Source organism: Staurois parvus, unplaced genomic scaffold, assembly GCF_062004578.1.
Source record: "Staurois parvus isolate SC_StPar_1 unplaced genomic scaffold, SC_StPar_1.0 ptg000097l, whole genome shotgun sequence".
Classification (NCBI taxonomy): domain Eukaryota; kingdom Metazoa; phylum Chordata; class Amphibia; order Anura; family Ranidae; genus Staurois; species Staurois parvus.
Window position 1 is genome coordinate 4,241,539 of NW_028317893.1, and position 26,416 is coordinate 4,267,954.

Here is a 26,416-nt window from a genome sequence, read left to right on the forward strand (position 1 = left end):
TTTTGTTCTTCACTACAGTTTGTATCGAGCTTCCCCAACTTTGTGTTAGAGCTGCATAGCCTTCGATCGGTCCTGGAAGAACTTCCATACTCTCTAATAGTATTTGTCCATCGGCCCGCCACTGACCTGGGTCACTGAGCGCAGGAGGTGTTGCATCTGTGTTTACTGAAAAGATACTGACCATATGGCACCTGGCTTAGCCTCTCAGTGATCCACCAAGAGCCTAAGCCAGCCGCTCCTGCCCCTTTCACAGCCCAGTGCTCTAGTGAGCTCTGGAGGGGCAGAGCAGAGAGCCCAGAGACTGACAGTCACCGCTCTCTGCTCAGAGCAGAGGGAACTGAGAGACCCTTTTAAAGCCTTACAATTCCAAATAATTTCATAAATGTGTCACACAATGAGCTGAGTTTCACTGTCCATAAACCAGCAGAGAATCAGGATGTAAATCATCGTACCTGCAGTGGATGAAATCAGGGACAGGATTATGTTGGCTAAAGGAAGCAGCATCCAGATTCATACAGATTTCCACATTGTCCCCTGCCATAATCCGAACTGCCGCCTTATTTTCATCTTCAAACACTTGCCGCTGAAGAGATGCACAAAGCAACAGCATAAAATCATCTAGAAAAGAAGAGAAAAGATTGCATCAAGTCAGATTAATGATACTGTTCATGAAAATTACAATTTTTAAAGAAAACCTATAAAGAGGAAAGATGCAAACTGCCATTGGTTACTTCTATGAATGCTAACACTACTGGCAAAAATATGGATCCAATGGCTTTAGTACATTTATCACTAACAAAGAACAAGTGCCCACATCAGTTCTGCTGATAGTTTGTTTTAGAAACCCAAATTGCTGAAGCCAAATATGGAAGGGGAGGAGCAGAGAAGAATATGTTTTAAAGTGTTACTAAACCCAGAACCCTCCATTCACTATATCTGGTCTCCCATAGTACACACAACATGGCAATGTAATTATTTTAGTAAATATAAACTGCTAAATACCCTTTCTCATCAGCAGTATATAGCAATCTTGTGACTTCTATCAGTGTCCAGCAGAGCACTGGTTAAATCTTGTTGGAAGAGTTTTCATTCTCTAGGAAGATGCAGGACCCCTGACCTCTGTCTGGACAGGGCTGATTGGCCCTGTGCTGATCACATGCACTCTCCCAAGGAAAAAAAACCCTCTCTAGCAATACACACCAAACTGAGCATGTGCAGTGTCTCCACCCATATGTATTATCAGGAGATAAGAGGGAAACACTGGAAGAAGGGGAGGATCAGATAGGTCAAGATCAAACAGCCTTTTTACACAATGCAGAGGATTAGCTCCTTAGATTCCACAGTGAGTATAACAAGCATGCTTTACTGCATATACAGACTGATTTTACTGTTCTGCGTTTAGTAACAATTTAAACCCAAAAAACAAAAATGTAATATATTGCAGCTCACCAATCCTTAGATGTGGTGGCTGCATTACATTTCATTTTTTTAGGCTGTTTTCCCTTTGTGTCACTTGGTGATCAAGCAAGTAACACACTTCCTGTCTACATTCTGGTTGAAATAGTAAAGCTTTGGACAGCAGCAATGTCAGTCAGAGGGAGGGTATTATTGTTAGACTAGCAGATTTAGATGGACTTACAACTTGAAGCTGAACACTTTATAAGCAGTTATAGCAGTTTTTAAAGGTTTTACCTGAATAAAAGATGATCATTGCAAGCACCTCTGTCAGTGTTAAATGGTTTGTCTCATCCCTCTAACTGCTACTTTGTCTGGACAGCTTTGTTTGTAGTAAATTTTAGAATACCAGACATACTGGCCAGATTATTAGGTGAAAGTAAAGGAAAATGCCTATGAAAAAAAAACTACTGTAAGGCAGCCATCACATTTAAGAATTTCTAATCTGCAATTTCATATATTTTTTTGTCTCTGGGGTTAATACAGCTTTCTGTATTAAAAAAGACCTGTCCTGTAAAGGAGCGATCTTATACCTGCCTGGTCCACTGCCCACATCGCTGATCTTCACTCTCTTCAAAAACTATGATAGGAGGGGAATCCCCTTCACCTGACACACTTCAATGTGTCAGATGCCTGGTCCACCTCCAAAATAAAATGTTTCTTTTCCAAATGGTTTCTAGTTAGACAACAAATAGCCACAAATCCAGAACAAAAGAAGCAGTCACAGCAGGGGTGTCAAACTGGCTGCCCTCCAGCTTTTGCCAAACTACAAGTCCCATCATGCCTCTGCCTTTGAGAGTCATGCCTGTAACTGTCAGCCTTGCAATGCCTCATGGGACATGTAGTTTAACAACAGCTGGAGGGCCGCCAGTTTGACAACCCTGAACTAGAGAATGTTACAGTGATAATAAACCCAAAGGCAAACATTTATTACATTTCAGCTTATCAATTCTTAGATGCAACGGCTGCATAAGTTTCTAGGCTTTCTTTTCTTTCTTTTCACTTGAATATCCTGCGAGTAAGTCTGTTATTTTTCAATAGATCAAGGTGTCCTGTAGATGCATAAGTTAGGGGGATAAGGCAAACCATTTACCACTCACAGGGGTGAATCAGCTTTTATTTATGTAAACCTTTATCCAAAAGGAAAAATAAACTGCTACTGTAACTGCTAATCAATTGTGAGCTGGAGTTTGGCTTCAATTTGTTAGTGTATCTAAATCTTCTAGTGCATCTAACACTCCTAACCCCCAGGTTGACAATGCTGGTGTCCGAATGTGCCCTCTGTGCTCCTTCATCCGAAGTGGGGGCACTTTAATTTAGGAGGTGTATTACTGGCCAGATCACCACGGGAAAACAGATAGGGAAAAAAGCCTAAAAAAAGAAAACTAATGCAGCCACCACATGTAATGATTGGTAAGCAGAAATGTATTACATTTTTGTTTTTGGGTTTAATACTGCTTTAACAGTGTAATACTGCTTTAACAGTGGTGAAGCAAGGATGTTGTCCAAGTCATTCAGCCAGCCATAAGCATTAAATACAAAGAGTTCTGCTATCCATGGTATTCATATGGCCAGGGGGTAAGAATATTGACTCATGAGACATTTCCTTTTTTCTTTCTCTAAACCATATTTCTTCGGACATAATAATCAAGTCCATGGCATTTTTTTCTGTCATGTTATCTTGCTCCAGTGGATGAAGACAATTAAGCTATTTTTCCAAGAAGCACCAGCGAGCAGATAATTACACATGGCCTATCTATGGTGCCCTTATATGACATTACTTGAATGCTCACAAGATGTCATCACAATAGGTCAACTCGAGGCCTTGCTTTGATTTTCAGAAGAGTCCTTGTTATGAAATATAGTGAGTATTATGTAATTTTTGTCAACATATGAATTCTGAGCAAGTGTGTCCTGAGAAAATATATTCCATTAATGCAGAGAATTAGAAACGGAGTATAAAACTATGTTGTATTAAAGCAAGCTTTCAAGCTTACATAAATATGTTTTAACCTCCCTGGCGGTATGATTATTTCAGATTTTTGGTGCTGAAAGCGGTACCATTTTTTTGCATGGAAATATGTATTTTTTTTATTGTAGGCTGTAATTTTTAGGAAAAACTCACTGAAATCTGTCCGAACAAGAGTCTAGTAAACATCCCGGGTATGATAAAATTTGAAACACAAAATCATAAATTATAATTTAATAAATAATCATAAAAATAATATAAAAATAATAAAAAATTTAATTCAATAATATAATCAAACCAAAAACACTGAAATGTGAAATATAGCGCCAAGTTCGCACATCTCTGAGCAAAGTTGCAAAATCGTTTTCAGTGTCTGATGACGAATTTCCCCCACGAATCATTATCACTCAATTCTGCAAGTGGTTCTGATTTACTATCGCTGTTCTCTAGCTGATCTAAACCGCTTTTGACCTAAAGGGACACTTTTTGGACGCCATGGACATTTCTCAGTTTCCAGGCAGAAAGAACAGACAAAATGCAGGCAGGGCACAGGACAAAGCACTAGGGACAATATGTATGTGAAATTGGTTGAAACAGCAATGTTTTACTATGAAAAATGTAAAAAAAAAAAAATGACATTTTTTAAAATTTTTAAATTTCCCGCCGCCGGCGGCGGCGGCGCCCGTACGTCCCGACGTAACAGGGACAGGACACAGAAGCCGGATGCCGGCATCGGCCGGAGGAGATGGCCGGGGACGCTGCAGGGGACACATCGTGGGAGCGCAGGGTAAGGTAAGTGAAGACAACATGCCGGAGCAGTGCCGCAGGGTAAGCCCGAGTGTAGCTCGGGGTTACCGCTTTTGGTACTGAAATGTTACCCCGAGCTACACTCGGGAATACCGCCAAGGAGGTTAAAGAGTTACTAAACCCAGGACCCTGCATTCACATATATCTGGTCTCTCACAGTACACAGAACATGGAAATGCAATTAATTTAGTAAATATAAACTGATAAATACCTTTTCTCATCAGCAGTATATAGCAATCTTGTGACTTCTATCAGTGTCCAGCAGAGCACTGGTTAAAGCTTGTAGGAAGAGTTTTCATTCTCTTCTATGGAAGATTCAGGACCCCTGACCTCTGTTTGGACAGTGCTGATTGGCCCTGTGCTGATCACATGCACTCTCCCAAGAAACAAAAAAACCCTCTCTAGCAATACACACCAAACTGAGCATGTGCAGAGTGACTCCACACATATGTATTATCAGGAGATAAGAGGGGACACTGGAAGAAGGGTAGGATCAGAGATGTCAGGATCAAACAGCGTTCTTACACAATGCAGAGGCTTAACCCCTTAGATTCCACAGTGAGTATGACAAGCATGTTTTACTGCATATGCAGACTGATTTTACTGTTGTGGGTTTAGTAACACTTTAACCTCCCTGTTGGTATTCCCAAGTGTAGCTCGGCATAAAGTTTCAACACCACAAGCGGTTACCCTGAGCAACACTCGGGATACCTTACAGCGCTGCTCTGGGATCTCTTCTTCACTTACCTTGTCCTTCGCTCCCGCGATGTCCCTCCTGCAGTGTCCCCAGCAATGTCCTCCGGCGGATGCTGGCATCTGTCTTCCGGGTTCCGTTCCCTGCGACGTCAGGACGTACGGGGGTCGGAACTCGCGGGAAATTTTAAAATTTTAAAAGTGACATTCACTAAATACACTAAAATCACATAGTAAAACATTACTGTATCAAAGCATTTCACATACTTTTTGTCCCAAGTGCTTTGTCCTGTGCCCTGCCTGCATTTTTACCGTTCTTTCTGCCTGGAAACTGAGAAATATCCATGGCATCCAAAAAGCGTCCCTTTAGGTCAAAAGCGGTTTTAGACCAGCTAGAGAACAGCGATAGTAAATTAGAACCACTTGCAGAATTGAGTGATAATGATTCGTGGGGAAATTCGTCATCAGACACTGAAAATGATTTTGCGACTTTGCTCAGTGATGTGCGAACTTGGCGCTATATTTCAAATTTCAGTGTTTTTGGTTTGATTACATTATTGAATTAAATTTATTATTATTTTTTATGATTATTTATTATATTATAGGCACGACTTTGATTCTGCAATTTGAAAAAATGTAACTTTAAAAGGGAAGCTGGTCATATATGAGTTAACCATGTTATACCGGGTTCTGCCAGGCTCAGTTTAGCTGATGTAATGACCTGACTGCCTGTATTACTACATTAAAGACTGACTTGTGGGATGAAGAGAAAGAAACTAGCAGAGTCTTGTCACTGTCAGCTGCTAAGTGTATTTGTAAGAAAACACAGCAATGAATGTGTCTTCTTACAAACAACGTGATCTATTCAAGTGCCCTGCACCCGGAAGCAGGGGGTGACTTACAGGAATGTCGCTGTGCCTGTAGGAGCCGCCTGTCCTATGGACAGGCGGACCTACAAAAGATTCATTACAAAAATAAATATTTAGTAAGTAAATTGTAACTAGAATAATTATAATAAATTAAGAGCAACACCAAATATAGGAGTCAGTAACGGCAAATAATAAACCCCCAGATCTAGTGTCAGTGCAGCAAAAAAAAACAGGATTGGCATTTAATGCAACAAAATACCCCCAGGATCGGTGTCAGTGCAGTACAGTTCCTTGAAAACGTATTCATACCCCTTGAAATTTCCACATTTTGTCATGCTACAACTAAAAACGCAAATGTATTTTATTGTGATTTTACGTGATAAACCAACACAAAGTGGCACATAATTGAGAAGTGGAAGGAAAATGATAAATGGTTTTCAAAATTTTTTTACAATTAAATATCTGAAAGTGTGGATTTTCCCCATCGGTACACAAATAGCAAAAATTAACCACTTTTCGTCCGGCCCATGTACATAAACAGATGTCCTCCAGCTTCCCTGCTTGTGCGTGCTCCCTAGGATTGCTCCCCAAACCGGTGACCGCTGTGTCTGGAAGAACACTGATCGCTATACGGGACCTCTGTGTGAGGTCCCGATCATGTGATCACTGATTGGCCAATCAGTGATCACATGAATAGTAGTAAGCAAGATGTTACTTCTGACATCATTGCTTACTACTAGTGAAATCTGTGAATGATCACAGAGGTCACTTGGTACAAGGCTATTCACAACAGCCTTGTACCATGCGACAAGCTGTGACCAATCACAGCTCACACAGTATTTCTCAATGGCTGTAAGAATGCAGCCAGAGAGAAGGAAAAATGATTGCTTTTACAGCCTTTATGAGTGTAAAAGCAATCAGTGTAAATAAAAAAAAAATCTTCATCACCCCCCACAAGTAGTACAGTGTCACTATGGTAACACTGTACTGCTAGGGTGACAGTATGTAAAAAAAAACAAAAGACATAAATAATAATATAAAAAAAGTAAATACAAATATAAAAAGAATTTTGAAAAAATAGAATTTTTGGTTATAAACTAATTTGGGTTATTTTTTTCTACTAAAAAGATAACTGAATACATTTTGGCAAATATTTATGAAGAAAGATTATTTATTTGCAAAATTTTATAAGAAAAACACTTTTTTTCTAAATTTTTTGACTTTTTCATTTATATAGCAAAAAAAATAAAAATCCCAGTGGTGAATAAATACCACCAAAATAAAGTTTTATCTGTTTAAAAAAATGCTAAAAAAGCATATGGGTACAGTGTTGCATGACTGCACAATTGTCATTCAAAGTGTGATAGCACTGAAAGCTGAAAATTGGCCTGGGCAGGAAGGGGGTAAAAGTGTCCGGGCTTGATGTGGTTAAACTGGCAGGGGGTTTTAAGTTTAAGTTTTGACTATTTCATGTCTATTGAAGATTATCCTGTCCACAGGGTGAGAAAGTTACTGCATGATTTCACTCTAGAATGGGCAGTGCTGCCCCCCTGTTAAAGGAAAAGGACAATAACAGTTTTCTGACAGGATCAAAAGTTAAAAAAGCTTTGTTATGGGAAAAATCATAAAAACAAACATTTTTAAATGAATGCTAGTGTTAGGCTGTGTATATACATACTGTATATGTCATTTTTTTACTTTGCCCATAGCTCCAATTTAGGTGAGAAAAGCACACATATTTTCCCTTATGAATTTAGAGTTTAAGCTTTTAGCACACATTTTTATTCAAGCAACTATACTTACAGACAAGAAAAGAAGGGTTTGGTCTCACAATAAAGTCTGGAAAGTAGAGCCATTTTATAATGTTGGAGTTAAATTTGGCTCCATTGTATCTCCAAGGATAGTCTGCAAAAATTAAGAAAGTGGTATTAAGAAAAGCATACATCTGGACAAAGCTGGCAAACCAAAAATCTTAAGCACTATAATATTTTTTTCTGCAAGAGATGAAAGATGATCTTTTACCTTTACATGGAGCGGGAGGAATGCCAATACATAAGAAATACTGGAATGTAATAATACAGGCAAGAAAACAGCAATATCGGTGCCAGATTTCAGCAATTGCTTTTCTCCTTCGTCTATACAGTATGGCAAATAGCCAAAGCGCATGGATCATGGCAAAAAAATCCATCCTTTGGCCAATTACATTAACAGACAGTAGGAAGCAGGTCTGCATAGGGAGAAGAAAATATATAGAGTCTGAAGCACTAAAGATTACAATTTAGACATTATTACAGTCACTTGATTTTTTTTGGCGCCATATGTTTTAACGCTGTGCTAGTTAAACCAAAGCCTCACTTTGACATTGTTCCCAGACTGGATTCATTATGATACTCTCTTTTTTTTAAATAAGAATATTGGATTTTTAACAAAGTTTACCTCACCAGAAATATGCAGACAAAGTTTGTTCACATAGAAAAGTGTTTGATCACTTTTTAAAGGTAATGATAGTCAATGAGATAAACCTGTATTTGTTTGGAATACTAAATCATGTGCAAAAAAATATTAAAAAAATGAATTTTTCTAACAAATGATTAGTTAATTGGATCAAACACAAGTTTGACCTACAGCACATTCATAAAAGATTCAGATCCCCTTCAGTTTTTTCAGTTTTGTTATGTTACTACAATTAATACTACAGTTGTTTATATTATTTTTTTTCTTATTAATCTACACTACCCCATAATGACAAAGTGAAAACAACATTTTAGAAATGTTTGCAACTATAAGAAAAAGCAAAAACTGAAATATCACATTTGCATAAGTGCTCAGACCCTTTGCAACAACACTTGAAATTTAGCGCAGGTGCCTCCCATTTCTCTTGATCGTTGCTGAGATGTTTTTACACCTTGATTAGAGTCCATCTGTGGTAAATTAAATTGGTTTGACATGATTTGCAAAGGCACACACCTCTCTATAAAAGACCACACAGCTTACAATGCATACTGTATTAGAGCAAAAGCCACAAGGTTAAAGGAACTGCCTGCAGAGTTCACAGACAGGATTACTGCAGGCCAAAGGGGATCTGGGGAAGGCTACAAAAAATGTTCTGCTGCAGTGAAGATGACCAAGAGCACAGTGGCGTCCATAATTCTCAAATGAAATAAGCTTGGCACAACCAGGACTCTTCCAAAAGCTGGTTGTCCGGACAAACTGAGCAATCGAGGGAGAAGGGCCTTAGTAAAAGAGGTGACCAAGAACCTGATGGTCACTCTGACTGAGCTCCAGAGATCCTGTCTGGAGATGGGACAAAGTTGCAGAAGGACAACCATCACTGCAGCCCTCCACCGATCTGAGCTGTGTATGGCTAGACTGAAGCCTCTTCTCACACAAAAGCCTGTTTGAAGCTTGCATAAAAGCACCTGTTGGACTGCGAGGAACAAGTTTCTCTGGTCTGATAAAACCAAGATTGAACTGTCTGGCCTCAATTCTAAACATTATTGCTGGAGGAAACCGGGCAACGCTTATCACCTGCGCAATGCCATCCCAACAGTGAAGAATGGTGGTGGCAGCACCATGCTGTGGAGGTGTTTTTCAGCAGCAGGGACTAGACAAAACACCTCCACAGGGTTGAGGGAAAGCTGAAAGGAGCAAAGTACAGAGATATCCTCAATGAAAACCTGTTCCACAGCATTCAGGGCCAAAGGTTCATCTTCTTACATGACAATGATCCTAAGCACACAGCAGAGACAACACAGGAGTGGCTTTAGGACAACTCCCCGTGAATATCCTAGAGTGGCCCAGCCAGAGCTCTGACTTGAAACTTATTGAACACCTCTGGAGAGACCTGAAAATGGCCGTCCACCTACAGTCCCCATCCAACCTGACTTAGCTTGAGAGGATTTGCAAAGAAGAATGTCAGAAAATGCCCCAATCCAGGTGTGCAAAGTTTGTCATAGCCAAAGACTTCAGACTGTAAGTGCTGCCAAAGGAGCTTCAACAAAGTACTGAGTAAAGGGTCTGAATACTTAAGTGCATGTGATATTTCAGTTTTTTCTTTTTAATAATTTCACAGACATTTCTGAAATTCTGTTTTCACGTTGTCATTATGGGGTACTGTGTGTAGATTAAAGAGAATAAAAATTATTTAAACAACTGTAGTATCAGGCTTCAACATAAAAAAATGTAAAAAGTGAAGGGGGTCAGAATACTTTATGAATGCACTATATTTATAAAGATCCATAAACATTCCAGTTGCCTAGTGAATATTCCTTTTGAAATGAACAGTCTGTAACCCTGTAGTAAATCAATTCAAGTACATAAATGTCAATATAAAAGAAACTGAACTATGCTTGCTATACCCACAGCATCCACTCATGTTCCATGTTTTACTCCTGTAATACAGGTTAAAATATTTGGAATTTATCAAACACTGATATTTATTTTTTGTTATTTCATTTATTCATATAAATTGCCTTACTTTATGTAACTGTAACCAGGATATATGACATATTCCTATCTACATAAAGTACACAAAACATACAAAACAAACAAGAAAGGGAAGTTCATGTAAATGCTAGTGAATAACTGAATGGGAATAAAAGTACATATTAGACGTATCAGCTGAACTTATTCACATCAATTGATCTGGTACAGTTGCCAATGACACATGGTTGATGAAGATGTCTATAGAGCACAGACTGTCCTAAGTTATGACTGGAGTAGGAAAACACCCAGAATTAGTAATGTTATCTAATTCCACCATGTGGTCATACACTTGAGATCTTTTATTGTCATGATGGAACACTTTCTCTGGTCCATTCAGATAAGGTGGGCTCCCTTCCAGTGACTGAGCACTACTGCATAAAATTCATGGCCTTATTTGACACCTTTGCTTAACATTTAACAGAGCCATTGATCACTGCATTTTTCATAAACACTTAAAGCTTAATTTTGTTTATAAAATGTACAGAATAACAATTACTGACTACTTGAATTCAATAAATATATATATATATATATATATATATATATAATGTCTACACGCGTTAGTTTGCCATATCTGGGAAGGGAATCAGAAGGTTAAAAAAAGCTGAATAACTATACCAAAAGCCTATTTTTGACTTGTTTCTGTTTTTTTTCAGTTAGTTTTTGACAGTATAGTGAAAGAATGTTTTAGATTTTTTAAATAAAAGTGCACAGAATTAAAATAACTGACTACATGGATTTTTAAATGTCTGTACTCACTCATCTGCCATATCTAGGAAGAGAAACGGATGGTTAAAAAAAACCGCACCAAACACCTATTTTTGACTTGTAAGTTTTTTCTTCTTAATATTTTTTATAGTATAGTGGACAAATATTTTAAAAAATATTTAAAATAATAATGTATATGTTAATAATTTAGCATTTAGAAACAAATGAGCATTGAACAAAAATATACTCCTACTATGTCACTGAATTTCTGACTTTTAAAGTTCTGACTTTGCTTTGCTTTCTCCTACTATTAATGTATTCATTGTTAACTGAGCACAACATAAGCTCTGCTGTATAGGGATATCAAGAGGCAATCCAGTTGCAAACACTGCTTGCACTACACAAATACATTGAATGATGTAATAAAGAACCCAGAGCTGCATCAATGTGTAATTTATATCTACTTGGAGTTCAGCTTTACTTAAAATAATTAGGGCACTTTAGTGACCATGCCCTTTAAAACAAAGGGAAGAAAGGCAAATGTGTATAGAACATTTACAAATAGTCTTCAAATCTTACCTCCATCCCAAACTTATAGAAAAAGTAATTTATGAAATACTTGGCACAATTAATTATTCCATCATCCAGGTGTTGTCTTGTTATATCATGAAAAATAGTTTTTGTGACTGGTGCTGTCAGATTGTTTCGACACCTGTAATACTCTTGATGTCTGTATATAGTCACTTCAAAGGCCAATATAAATAACATGAGTAAATTATTCTGTAGAAAAAAAAAGAAAAAAATAAAAAAACGCATTTTTTATTTGGTTATTTACATTCCTATGTATGTTTCCAAAGCTGGATTTAACAATGTTGAAGTAAGCTACACCATACATTATACATATACAGATTTTAGCCTAAAAGTGAGTTACCTAAAATGCAACCTAAAAATTGCTATTTTCCTGTAAAAAGCATATCACATATACTATGAATATATTATGTACTGTAAATACTGGTAGATTTTACATGTAAAATAATAATTACCCGTAAATAGACAAGAAGTGGACTTGACTTCTTTAATCCAACCCACCCAGATGGATCAATTGGACCACTGTACAGAAGTGAGAGCTGAAGTTCTGTCTTGTTAACAATATTGGTCTGATTGTCAAAAGGCTAAAATAGAAAGGTAAATGAATGTGCTTACTGTATTGAATTACAACATTTCATGAATGTATTGACATGTTCTCAGTTTTCCACATCTACTTTCTGCTGTACTTTGCTGAATCAGAGAAGACTATGGCATACATTATACATTATAAACTATGGTTTTTGTGACATTTTTGGTGGCTGTGTGATGGGCACTTGACATGCACTGACAACATAGTGCAACTATATCTGACACAACCTGCAATATGTGCAATATGCACTAATTATTAGTCTCTGAGTTACTTCTGTTTATTAGAGGCACTGTGTACACACAAGTATACAGGGCACTGTGCCATGTATAGTTTATCTGGCCCTTTATACTTTCTTAACAAAACACATTTCGTTATGTATTTTTTTACACTATTAAATCTTTTTCTACTTGTATGATCTGCATTCGGATTATATATATATATATATATATATATATATATATATATATAATTTTTTTTTTTTATTAAAATGCTAGGTGTGACTTTAAGTTACATAAATATAATATAACTCACCATTGTGCAGTTGCTAGAGAAGGTCAGTGGATCAATAGTTGAAAGTTGATACAACATTTTACATACAATGATGACACATGTCCAAACTGTACAAACACTGGATGCTAATGGCCGAAACTGGGAATAGGGCAAGGCAAAAGCCCAACCAGTTAAAAATACATAATTGAGAAGGGAAATCTGAAATAAAAAAACAAAATAGTATAATGAGCTATGAATTCATTTCATGTCTATTTTTGTTAAAAGGCATTTGTTTATGAATTTAATATTTAAATAACAGAAACCAAACTGCACACTTGCAGGTGTGCTAACAATAAACAACAAATGATACACAGATGCGCACATTCACACACTCAGACATCCTGCACCTTTAGGCCTCATTCACATGGAACTTATCATACAGTACACCCGTGTAGGGACGTGTTTACCCACACAGGGATGCAAAGGTGTTCTGTGTATCCCCCTGCGGGAAGTCCCATTGATGTAAATTGGAACACAGTGGCTGCACGAACATAGTCAATGCTCCCAATATGACACCACTTGGGTGAGGGTGATTGTCTCGTAACGCAGAAAATGTGAGTTCTGGGACACGCACCTAAAGTAGGCCTTACAGTGTTGAAGGAAAGTATTTCATGTTTGCATTGGGTTTGTTCTCAATGACACAGCTGTTTAATATTTACTTGAACATACTGTATATTTCAGTGCAGTTAAAACTGCCTGTTTTGCCATGATTTAGCATGTTTACAAGGACACTTGTTGAAGCTTCGGCTAGTCAACAACAACCAAAGTAGTCCCTGTGGCTGCTAGGGAGACTGGCGTATAAGGTGGCCCCATTATGGAGGTTATAAAGAAATACTAAACTGTTACATTTCCAGTAAAGAATGGCTGAATCTAGACCTTGGGGCTTTGCTAATCATAAACCCCCCTTTGTGCAGTAAGAAGCATTTGCCTATTTGTCCTAGCAGTATAAATGTATTGCCCTCTAAACTTCTGTTACAGACTGAAACTAAAACTGAGTACACATGGATGGAAAACTGGCCAAAAAAGGTTGGCTGAGTAGAAACCGGGTGACTTTCATCCCGTGTGTACAGCTCTCTGTCCTACACAACACACAGCCATTGGCAGAATGAGCTACTCAGATGCTGGTCAGATACTGGTTTTCCAGTATGACCATTCTACAGAAGCTGGTCGTGTACTTCTGTATGACTGCCCAGTCAGATTATCCCCACTTGATCAGCGCCATAGGCTATAGCATGAAGTCTCCCCACTGTAGGAATACAATAGCTAAGCAGGGAAGATTCGGATACGTTTTTTTCATTCCTTTCCTTTTCACGCATAGGAGAAGGATATCTTGGCTGGTTGAGAAGCAACAGAAATCTTAACAACTGGTCCAAATTTAAAAAAGTGACATTGAAAGCAAAACTAAAATTTCAGGACCATGATTAAAATAAAATTATATTCAGACTCTGACAGCCATAGTGACCATGATACTAAAGCCTAATACAGAAAATACAGCATGGTCTAACTACTGCCCCATTTTGCTACTCAACCATGATATTAAACTTTTAGCAAAGATCCTCACATTAGGACTCAACCTATCATTGCCTCATTGACCTATAGAGATCAAATATGGTTTATTTCCCATCGTCAAGCCAGCTATTCTATTTTATCTTTTATGGCCCCCATCGCCCAGCAAGGCCCAACTGGTTTCTGTCATTCACTACATTAAATGAGTCCTTCCATCTTTTGAAGACAAAGGTTTTTTGATATTTGCATGTTAAACACTTTTACAAGTCTGTTACTTGGACAAGGTCTTCTATAGACCAAATGTCTATATGTATATGAACCCATGTGCGACAAGGATTTTCATTTGGTGGGCTTCAATTCCGTTTGTACTCCCGTATGTCAACCACTTCATGTCCCTACACACACAAGTGGACATCTGACCTCCGTGTCAAAATAGAACCATAGGAGTGGACCAACATCTGGCAGGCTACTAAATCTTGTTTGCAGAATGTAGCAGCCCTGGAAACCTTGTTTAAAGTGCTCTCCTGATGATATCTATTCCCAGCTCAAATAGCCAAATTTGTAACGCCTTATTCCTCAACCTGTTTTCGAGGCTGCAGAGAGGTTGGCATGCATATCCATATTCGATGGTCATGCCCATTAATCAGGACTTACTGGGCAAAAGTGTTTGGGATAATATCAGTGCTTTTTAGTAAAGCTCTCTCCCTTTATCCTACTATAGCTCTTCTCAATAAAATCACTGCAGTGCCAAGGCCTGAGAGACCCCAAAACTCTGCCTTACAGAGACTAGAAATTTAATAACACAGGCCATAATTCATGGGAAAATAGAGGTTACTATACAAGACAGAATACCCAAATACACTTAGTTATGGCATTCATGGATAGGTCACTTTTTGCCCTCAGGCTTCAATGAAGCTCTCCTAGAACCAAGAGCACCTGTTGGCATGCTCCCTAAATTTTGTGCTATCTTTACAGTGGATGGCTGAACCCCCAGGATCTCCCCCGCCCCTCCCCTACTTTACTCTTCCACCCACTCCTGTTTTATAAAGTTAATTCTTTGCAGTTACGGGTTGATACCACTGCATTGAATACCTTTGGTTGATGCTACTAGCAGCCCATTTGGGTTTCCTCTGTTGCTATGTGGTATACAGTGGTGTCCTTTGGCTATGTACCAAAATGTACAGACAATGCATGCAACAATTTACTCTGAATGTAAAAAAAATGTTCACTTTAAAACCTCTATAATATAGACATACATTTAAAGTAGGTACATATGGATGTCTGCATATATTTTTTCATTCTAGAATGCCCGGGGAGCCCTGCAGCCCACTGGGTACCAATATACAAATAGAGAATTGAGGGACAAAGGGTATGCTTGGTCCTGCTTTTCATATGTCTTAGTATTGGTCAATTATGCTGTCCAATAGTAATGGAACTGCGGTGATCAGGAAGCAGGAGAGGGTAGGGGCAAGCACAGTACATATATGATTCAAAACTAATCTTAGTAGTTAATGCATGGAATAGAACTCCAGCAGAGGTAATGAGTCAATCAACAGTAAGTGAATTAAAAAATGACTGGGACAAACATAGATCGAAGGCAAAAAAAACAAAAAAAAACACAAATAAAAAATGGGGCAGACTCGATGGACCACTTGGTCTTTTTTCTGCCATTACTCTTCAATGCTTCTGTGATATATATAAAGAATAAGCAACACATATTTCATTTGTTTTAACACTTGCTAATCAAACAGAATGACATACCTCTCTTAAAGTCACCCATATGATGTACGAAGAAACAATTTTTATTATGTGAAGTTCCAGGACCCACCAAGCAAAGACTTGCATTTTATGGAAATATTCCAAAAACTTTAGGAAAAGAACTGTTAAGCGATCAATAACCAAGTGCCATTTATTTCTAGAATCTGTTAAAAAAGAGAACAGACTGTCACTAAGTAGCAGATCTAGCCTACCACCAATCACCCTATACATAAGATGGAAGTAGTTCAATCAACCAATCAAAATTAAGAATAGTCAGATTCTGGTCAGCTAGTGTTCTAGATGCATCTGTCAATGTACTGTACATGTATGCCATAAATATACTTGATGTTCCCTTTGCAATAAAGAACGTATGCTTGGGAATCAAACAACAGGCTCTTTCACATTTACCTAAAAAACAAATGCATGCTGGTTTAAATGAGAGGTATAGGATATGAAAAAAAAAACAAACCTTCATACTTACCTTCATGCTCTAGCATCCATGTCAAGATGTATCTGTCCCCCACTGGCTATAAGACCAAGAACTGAGCAATCACATGAACGCTGATCACTCAGGTTTTGGTCTGCTCCAAGCGGAGAGCAGTGACTGTCAGCCACTGCTCTCTGCTCTGCTCCACCAGTATTCACTGGAGCACCATACTGGGGAGGGGGTGAGAGTGGCTGGGTTCAGCTCTCAGCTGTGCGCTTAAAGATGGAGCCACCTGTAAGTCAGGCGGCAGGGTGGATATCAGCAATATTGTTTGAATCCCTCCAGAGCCTGGCATGGTTTGGCCCTGTCAGCTGATAGTGGACAACAGCCCACTATCAGCTGACTCTGGGTCACAAGAGTAAGAAAGTAAGTGTACTCCTATGACCCACAAGAGAAGTATTGCTTAAAAAAAACTTTGTCTATACTTTAATTCTAAATTGCCCTGTTTGGCCATGTATTTATTTGGTGGTCAACAGTAAAATAATGTTGAGGTTTAAAGTGATACTAAACTCAGGACCCTGTATTCACTATTCCTGGTCTCCCATAGTACAAACAACATAGAAATGCAATCATTTTAGTAAATATAAACTGCTAAATACCTTTTCTCATCAGCAATTAGAGCAGTCTTGTGACTTCAACAGAGCACTGGTTAAAGCTTGTAGGAGTAGTTTTCTGTTTTAGGAGGATGTGAGACCTCTGACCCTCTGTCTGGACAATGCTGATTGGCCCTGTGCTGATCACATGCACCCTCCCAAGAAAAAAAAAACTTCTCTAGCAATACACACCAAACTGAGCATGTGCATGTGGCCACAGGTTCAGTCTGTATCAGGTGGACATTTCCACAAGAGGAGGGACAGAGAAGAAAGGACCAAACAGCCTTTTTACACAATGCAGAGGATTAACCCCTAGTGAGTAGAAGAAGCATGCTTTACTGCATATACAGACTGAGTTGACTGGTGTGGGTTTAGTAACACTTTAAGTTCTTTTGAGTGAAATGTGTTAAAGAGAGGAGCCCAGTATGGTTGTACATGGACACGTAGCACATTAAAGTGTACAGCGGGTTCATGTCAAAGTGCGTAGGTGACACCTGCATGCATTTATTGGAACAATCATCAAATTTCACATCACCTGATGATACAAATGTCTATGGTAATTTCAAGTATTACTGCACAAAAAAAGCCAACATTCTAACCAAGCTCTCTAATAATAATAAATCAGAAAAACGTAAAATCCATAGTTGATGGGCAGAAATATAAAACGTGGTGTATACCTGTTGTTGTTTCCTCTTCTTCTTCAGATTCTTCTGTCTCCAGCTCCTCTTCATCAGTATCTCCTCCTCCTTCTCCTCCTCCTTTGTCATCACCTTTCTCCCACTCATCTTCTGAATCCTGATCATGTGTTTTCTGTTGTGTGTATATTTCCGCCTGCTTCTCTTCCTTGTCTAGCATTTCAGACTCTGTAGTTAAGTTCATCATGGTTATATCAGGCAAACTTCCCTCTGGGTGTACCAATCTGTTGGTTAAATATATATATCAGATGTCTGTTGTACACCCCCATAGAGAAATAATCTTGGTCAAATAAAATAAAAAATAAAAATACTTTATATACTTCAGCTTAGGAGTTGGCATTCAAAATATGTTATGGAAAAACAAGGAAATCTATGGCTCACGAGGGCATGTTTTTCACTAGTGACTTGAGGTGGTAGCAACACTTAAACTTGATATTTTCCCCACAGGAGAAAATAGTCAATGTTTAAGAGGTAGAAGCATGAAATGTCAGCATATCATAAAGAACATTTCATGGCTTCATGGCACTTACTCATTTTGGTGAATTGGAATTTTTTTCTTGATGCTGCTCAAGAGTAATTAAAACAGAAAGAGAAAAGGAATATGAGAGTTGAAGACGTAAAGTGATGGTTTTATCAAATGTAGGTCATGCAGCATTACAGCTTTAAAAGAAGGTTCCTCATTAGATACACTGCAGCATGCATTTTTCACATAGTAGTCAATAGTACTGGTTCTTAGTGTCAGGCCATAAAAAGAATATAAAAAGTGTATAACACTCAGGGTCGGATTTCTCACCAGGCCACATAAGCCATGGTCTAGGGTGCCACGGTTGAAAGACAAGGCCATGTTACATTAATGCTGGAGACCTTATAGGCTTACATAACCTTTCAGACAAACCTCCACCGTTCCCTTTGTTCTACTTACTTGTTTAAGTAAAAGATAAAGCAAAAAAGTAGATCAAACATGTATCTGGTTGTGTCGCTATGGTACCTGTTGTATCTTTGTGGATATATTTTACACCATGGTACTAATTGTGTCTCTACTGACATGTTTCTGGTTAAGTCAGTATGGTACTCACTGTGTTTCTGCAGACACTTCTAGTTGTGACAATATGACACTCTTTGCGTCTCTGTGGACACATTCCTGGTTATGTCAGTGAGACAATAATTGTGTTTGTCTGTTATTTAGACAACTCTATTTTTCAATCCATTTTGTATATGATCTTTTCATGTTTATATGGAGCCATGCATGTTTCCATGTGCCCATGTTGGGAGGGTGCATTACCCAAAGCAGTTGTTGGGAGGGGAAGGGGGTCTGGCATAAGATGGCTGGCCTAGGGGAGAAAGAGGTGTAAATCCGTCCCTGATAACACTGCATGCACATATGAATCTGATTTTTATGCATACATTGTTTATATAGAATAACTGATCTATATGTACTGTAATTTTCACAAATATAAAATATAATTAAGATTAAACTACATCAGTTGACAGCAGTTCATTATGTATCCCATGCAAGAGAAGAATGCAGTACTAACAATAACTACACTATTAATACATTGTACAATGCCCTTCTCCATTTCAGTACAATTTAACATTTTTCAATTATTAGCATCTTTTAAAAGCAGTGCACAAACTCAGCATATGATATCACCTCTCAGAATATACATTAAAGTACATTTTTCCTGTTATTAAGTTCAACATTTAAACTAGGCTGGAGCTAAAGACACGATTTGAATCACCTGGCTCTGTCTATTTTCAAACTATGAAACAGAATAGATTTGAAAATGGTTGCGAAAATGTTTGTGGGCATAAACCTAGTTTAAACAGTTAATATTAAAAAGAAGGTGCCTTTTAGACAAATGTTGAGGCAAATATTCTACATGATATTACAGCTATGATGTACAGTAGTGATTCTGTAACTCTACAATCAGTTCTTCGGTAGTGAATGAAATTTGGCCAAAAAATTACTGAATAAAAAGAATAAATAAAAATGATTTAGGCTATTGCATCATTAACACAGTGTAATAGAATTAGAACACTTGTTTTCTGAATAACAATAAAATATAAGTAATGTTTAAAGTACATCTAAACCTTTTAAACCTTTTAAAAAAGTTTGGATAGTGTAGGGAAGAGTAAAAGCCTCTGTCAAGTGTTCATTTCTGTATTCCCTTATTGCTATCTATGTCCCCTGTAGGGGTAATAGCTGTCATTTAGACATAAACTGATGGGTAAGCTATCATTTTACAGCTGCCACTGGAAGAAGAATAGAGGGAAAATATACCAATGGGGATACCTCTTCCAATGATAGCTGTCACTTTGGAGAGATTTTCTCACTTTATGCTGTATCTCTAGAACAGCACGTGGATAACTCCTCAATGGATACAAAGGAAATCTCCACAATGGGATCCAAACAGAAAGAAAAAAAATATGAAATGGTTTTAACAATCTACCTCTATTTTTTAACTCTCTACCCTAATTTTAACTCTCTACCCTATAATAAAGTACAAATAGTATGTGTGTATATATATATATATATTGGATATATATCCTTCATAAATTAAAATCTGTGATTGGCAGTCTAACATAATTTTTCCAGGCACATGCACAAATTAGATGTGATATGTATCATTTAATTATAGTTTGCTGGAATTATTTGTTTTGGTTTTTTTCGACCATGAATCTATGGTCAATAAATAAATATTTGAATACCCACCTATTTATTATTAGGTAAACACGGCCATTAACTTTGGCATGACTACGAGTTGCGAGATGGAGGCACAAGAATGCATGCAATGAAAACATGAGTTAAGAGAGAGAAGGAAAGATGTTAAATAAGATGAAATAGAATTTGGCAAGATTAATGATAGTAGGCACACCAATGGTGAGGGAGCAATGATAGCATACAAGTGAACAATGCACATGAACATGATATATTTTTTACTCACTATCCCTAGTAATTTTAATTAAGGTGGTTCCCCATGCTAAACTACAATGTGACCCTTGTTGGCTTAAAAATTGCCCCAACATTGTTCAATTTCAATTTCATATTTTCATATTATATTCAATTTCATTATTTAACTATTATATTTGATTTGTGAACAAAAGGTTAAAAGACAATTTTCAAAGTATGAAAGCACTCAATGATCATTTATATATAGGTGATCAGGTTGTCATGTTTTACTTTATTTTCAGGGTAAAATGTACATTTGCAGATAACAAGCTCTATAACAGGGGAAGAGCTATTCTAAGATGTTTCCACCACGGTGACGTTAGAGTTCACTTAGGACCCATGTACTCAGCTGTTTCATGGCCGTATAGCACAAATTCCAGCTTATTTCCTCACAAAGGAGCCCACAGTACTGTATACAGCCAGCTATAGAATTCAATGATAGCAGGCAACTATACCTGTATATACATGTACGTGGGTGAACAATCGTATGTATTTGCGTACAGGCGTATAACTCTAGACACATGTGTCTGTGTGCAGACTTGTATACCTACAATATACGCATATGTGTGTTTACACAGGTATTTGCATATACGTTACTAATTTACTAAAGGCAAATAGGCGGTTCACTTTACAAGGGAAGTTGCACTTTGCAAGGGAATTTTCCCCAGAGCTTAGTGAATGTGGTGAAGTTTCACTTTGCAAAGAATACCCAATCACATACAAGGAAAATAAAAAATAAAACAGCATTATTTCTTGCACACAATTGGATGACGGAAGTCAGCAGACCTTCGACTCATTAACTAAGCTCTGGGGCAAATTCTCTTGCAAAGTTATCAGGCTATTTCTTTTCATTAAATCAATATATTGACTTCTAGAGGTGGTTGGTAAAAAGTTATGTTACAGCTACATACAGCTGTATGTATGAACCCTTTTATGTAAAGCTACATTGTTGTTTTTAGAAGGAATATGGAATAATCAGATGGAAATGGAAGGCTAAGAATCTCTACTAGGTTTTTATTGTTGACAATGTCCCGAAGATTCACTCTATTTGTCCTGGTTACCATTCTACAATTTTAGAGTTATCAATAGAGCAGGAGAGAAACATTCCAATAGATACATCTCTTTTGCTGACAACTGTCTAAGAGGAGTTGCCATTTAGCTGTTGAGAGAGCTCCTCCTACTTCTTGCTGTGGGAACAAGAAGTTGAGGGAACACAGACTTCAAATTCAAAACCTGGCAGTTATGGCTTTACATACACTTTAACCTAATATTAGAGTGTCCTAGGGTTCACTCTTCATTATTATATTCTTCATTTGCCAATGCTAAAGGAGGTCCACGAGGAAATTCAGTTGTGGAAGATCTTGCAAGTAGAGTTCACAAGGGGTATTAGAAAACAACAAGAATTTAAAAGACTTCATCTATAGCTGAAATATGCTTTATATGGTTTTTGGCTTATATGGCTTATAGTATATGGTGTGATACAATGCTCAGCAAACAACTAAATGTAATGATTGCCACTGGGAAACCTGATGACAAGATATACTTAAAAACACCAACTAATCTACTTGCTGAAATGCAAACCTAGGTATTTGAATGAAGTGTTTTAAGAAAAAAAGTTTAATCTGAGAACAATAAAATCATATTGTTTGTCTCCTATTTTTACAATGCCAGATAAAATCTCAGCCACTTTCACATGCTATGAGAATCAAGGACACAGGCTGCAGTGCCTGTGTCCAACAGATCTCACACTACCAAAGCCACAAAAAAGGGGGAAACCCCAGTCCCCCAAAACACTTTGATTATGTTTTATGTCATGCACTAATAGAGTGATCATTCTTCTTTAATGCTAGGTTCACATATGTGCGGGTGGTGCGGCTGCTGATCCGCGTGAAAATCCGAGCAGCCGCACCACCCGCACAGAGGAATGTGGACCTGTGGGCTGCGTTTTCAGAAGAAGTGCAGGTACTTCTTCCCTGCGTGTCATGGGGAACGGGAGTCCATTCAAATCAATGGGCTCTCATGCCCACGCAAAATGCGGCCCACACAGCTGCATATATGTGAACTAGGGGTTACTGGCTGGAGTTTCCAAAACTACATCCATTACATAACCAAGTACTTTCAAGAGCGTTAGAGAGAATCAATAAACGTAAAAATATGTAATAAATAATCTAGTTATTAAAAGTAAATAATAAAGAAGCACATTCAGGATGTACTGCATTCCAGAACTAATAATGCAAACAACTACTAACAACATAATCTGCCATTTGTTAGCTTAAAATGTTGTTGTAGAAAGATTATGTTGTAAGGATAAAGATACATATATTGCCCATCGGAGCTAGCTAAAATCAGCCCACATATTGGTGAAGGCCAGACCCCATAGATTATCTACATCTGCTTAGTTATCAAAGGGGAAGTATGAAAACTGTCATGTTTATGTATATGAACAAATGAACATTACGTTCCTTATGTGATTAGGATGTCAAATTCGACCACACCTGTGTACTGTGTGATCTTGGACACTGGTTACCTATACTTGTGCGATTAGGTTTTACAGAACACAAAGGAACCAAACTGTCTGTTAGAGAAAATCGGATAACTGGGTAGATTGTCATTCATTATCTACCCTTGAAAATGCCTGTTGCCTGCCTACCAGTGTGGATGTTTGACTTAAGAGCTTTCTGGGTCACTCATACATTGCGATAATGTATCCAAAGAAATCAGAATGGAGCAAAACTACTAATCTGCATACATGTTCCAGGTCAGTTTCTCAGAAAGCTGAAGTTAAAGGTTACCTTTCAGAAGTAATGAAAAGGTGCACTGGCACCCTACACCCTTCCCACTTCAACCCCCCCTCCCCCTAATACACTGGTGCAGCAGTCCTCGGGTTTTAAAACCGCACTGGGATGTATCAGAGTGGTTCTGATTAGTTAGCATGGTCACATGCTGGCACTGACCAATCAGAACTGCTTTGATCTTTCCCAACGTTCCAAGGGAAAGAAGAGGAAGAACAGCACGGTTTTCAAACACCAGGACCATTGCACTAGGCTGCGTGACACTATTAACCACAGAGACAAGTGCAGTAGGGGCAGGGGTTGGGATTATGTGGAGGTGTAGGGTGTTAGTTTTCAGTTTTTTGAAATGGCGAACTAACCTTCAAAAGTTTAGCTGTGAATGGTACTTATTAATACATCATTATAGCAGTTTAAGTATCTATTTTTGACTTGATATCAGCCTATAGTATTCCCTTGAACAGCACATCTGAGAATGGGGGAAAGCAACATGACCTGCGGCAGAGAAAAACCAAGTCCCTTTCTCTGCCAGGCATGGCTGTGCAGTGCGGCACAGCTGTGTAGTTTTTTTTTTCTTTGTAAATTCTTTATTTAGTAGTCAAGGAGTTCAACAATGCGATATACACAAGAGAAGTAACATTAAACAGCACCATATGAAACATTTACCCCTGGGTACCATAGATCATGGCAGCATTAATTAACATTATACAAGTACAGGGTAGATGGCTAAACCCGTGGAGACAGCTATGTAAATTTCAGGACTGGATGGATAGATAGAAACATTCTTTGGTAGGTAAAATGATTCCTTTATATGTATTACATTTATGTTTTCAAGAATTTGCCTCAAGTTCAGCTTAAGACTAGTTTCACATTGCTGCAATCTGATTTTGATCCGATTGTCAGTCCATAATCTGTGGGGCCAAAATTGAACTGGAATTGCACCAAAATAGTACAGGAACGTTTTTCCATAATTGTACTGTGTCGGCTTGCATTGATGTGAATGGACACCAATGAAAACAATGTGATTTCCATTGTCATGCGATTGTGTGCAACTCAATTCACATCTGAAATTGCACTAGTGTGAACAGAGGATTTCTAAAGATTCAGAAAAAAATATCCAAGTTCTGTAAAAAACCATACAAGTCTTAACATTTTCATAACTGTTCAGATGTCTTTATTTGAATAAGGAGCTTTTTTTATTTAAAACTTTACTAGACTCAGGAAAACATATTGACCAGATGTAATATATCATACATTCCATAAATGTTTTGCTGTTTGATGAAAATAGTCAATAGTCAAAAATAGCACACAATTTAGGGCTAGCATTAAACACTTAATATTTTAAATATATGTATTTAGCCAAACAAGTCAAGTAAGTTGACCCCCAAATTATTGAAAAATGTGACTGCTGGTAAGGCTATGAAAAGACACATAAATGACCATAGACAAATATTAAAAGTTAGGTGCTGTAAGTTGACAAAGGCAATGATCAGTTTTCCTGTTTTCTTACCTGTAAATTGTGTTGTCCTGTTTGCTGGTTACAGCCTTAAGGTCTGTAAGTTGTAGGAAATGGTCATGAAAGTAATGGAGGTGTAATATGCACACCAACAAAAAAGAGGTTGGGATAAATATACGAGTAAACAGGTCACCCAAAGTAAATGTTTCTAAACCAAGATCTGCCAACCTGCAAAAAAAATTAAAAAATAAGTTAGAATAAACATCATAATTTAATAATATATTTAAATGAAAGCTAGCATTAAGATTGAAGTTTAATCAGCTTATCTTTTGCATTCCCTGGTCCCTCCTAACATGCTAACAAAGATATAAAATAAAACCTTTTCTGTTTTTGTTACATACAAAATGTTAGACCCAGTGACATCAATAGTGGGTATCTGTGCTTCTCTATGCAACACAAGCAGATCATGGTTGATGGGAGGGGCCGGCAGGGTGTTGTACATAGTGTTTTAAAAACAGGAAGCTATGGTAACACCCCCATGTGATGCTGATCCTCCATGACTGAAATAATTGAAATCCAATGAATGAAAGGAGCAACAGAGTAAGCAATTCCAGTACAAGAGAAGAACCTGTACGACTGTACAAGATTGACGGCAAGGCTGGACTACAACTTTAAGACATTTGTGTCTGGGCAAAAATAAAAAATAAAATATTCAGTATATCTCTCCTACACGTGTACACTATATTGCCAAAAGTATTGGGACACCCCTCCAAATCATTGGATTCAGATGTTCCAATCACTCCATGGCCACAGGTGTATAAAATCAATTGGTTTACAAAATGTTATAATAAAAACAAAGAAAAACTTTTTTTTTTTTACATTTTCGGTCTTTTTTTTTCATTTAAAAAAACCCAGTGGTGATTAAATACCACCAAAAGAAAGCTCTGTTTGTGTGAAAAAAATTATATGGGTACAGTGTTGTCAGTCAAAGTGCGACAGCGCTGAAAGCTGAAAATTGGCCTGGGCAGGAAGGGGGTAAAAGTGACTGATAGGCAAGTGGTTAAAGTGGTTGTAAAGGCTGAAGTTTGCATGAGTGTTGGTTTACATATATATGTGGATTAGATGCAGTTTGAATTGCATCCAATCTGCATGACATGTGATATAACATTGCTTCCTATGGTGCCCGGTCACATATGTCCGTTGCACTGGCAGTGCAGATTCAGTGCAGATTGAAAAAGTCATGTCCAGTTTCTGAGCAATGCGGTCCGGTTCGGGTGTGGATTACAGGCTATTGAGTTGTATGGGAACCGTTTCTAAAATGCACATGCCATCAGTTGTGAACAAGATTAAATCCTGACCTGAACCTCATTTAAACCTGTCCTGAACCTGATGTAAACCTCACCTGAACCGCTAAACAACTACTGTATCAATTAGCTGTGAAACCTGAGCTTCAATCCGCACCGCACATGT

The 26,416-nt window shown here is 37.8% G+C and overlaps 1 protein-coding gene across 4 annotated transcripts in view; it reads right to left on the reverse strand.

The window, feature by feature from the left end:
* The window catches only part of PIEZO2 (piezo type mechanosensitive ion channel component 2), a 439,610-nt gene that overhangs the window by 84,104 nt on the left and 329,090 nt on the right, over positions 1-26,416 (reverse strand). For all 4 annotated transcript variants that reach the window (XM_089671018.1, XM_089671019.1, XM_089671017.1 and 1 more), the window contains exons 17-25: positions 25,001-25,174; positions 17,734-17,975; positions 15,980-16,140; positions 12,695-12,871; positions 12,030-12,158; positions 11,566-11,766; positions 7,816-8,020; positions 7,597-7,698; positions 453-618 (exon numbers count right to left, since the gene is read on the reverse strand). In XM_089671018.1, coding sequence (XP_089527144.1) covers positions 453-618; positions 7,597-7,698; positions 7,816-8,020; positions 11,566-11,766; positions 12,030-12,158; positions 12,695-12,871; positions 15,980-16,140; positions 17,734-17,975; positions 25,001-25,174 — 1,557 coding nt within the window. The remainder of the gene's footprint in view (positions 1-452; positions 619-7,596; positions 7,699-7,815; positions 8,021-11,565; positions 11,767-12,029; positions 12,159-12,694; positions 12,872-15,979; positions 16,141-17,733; positions 17,976-25,000; positions 25,175-26,416) is intronic.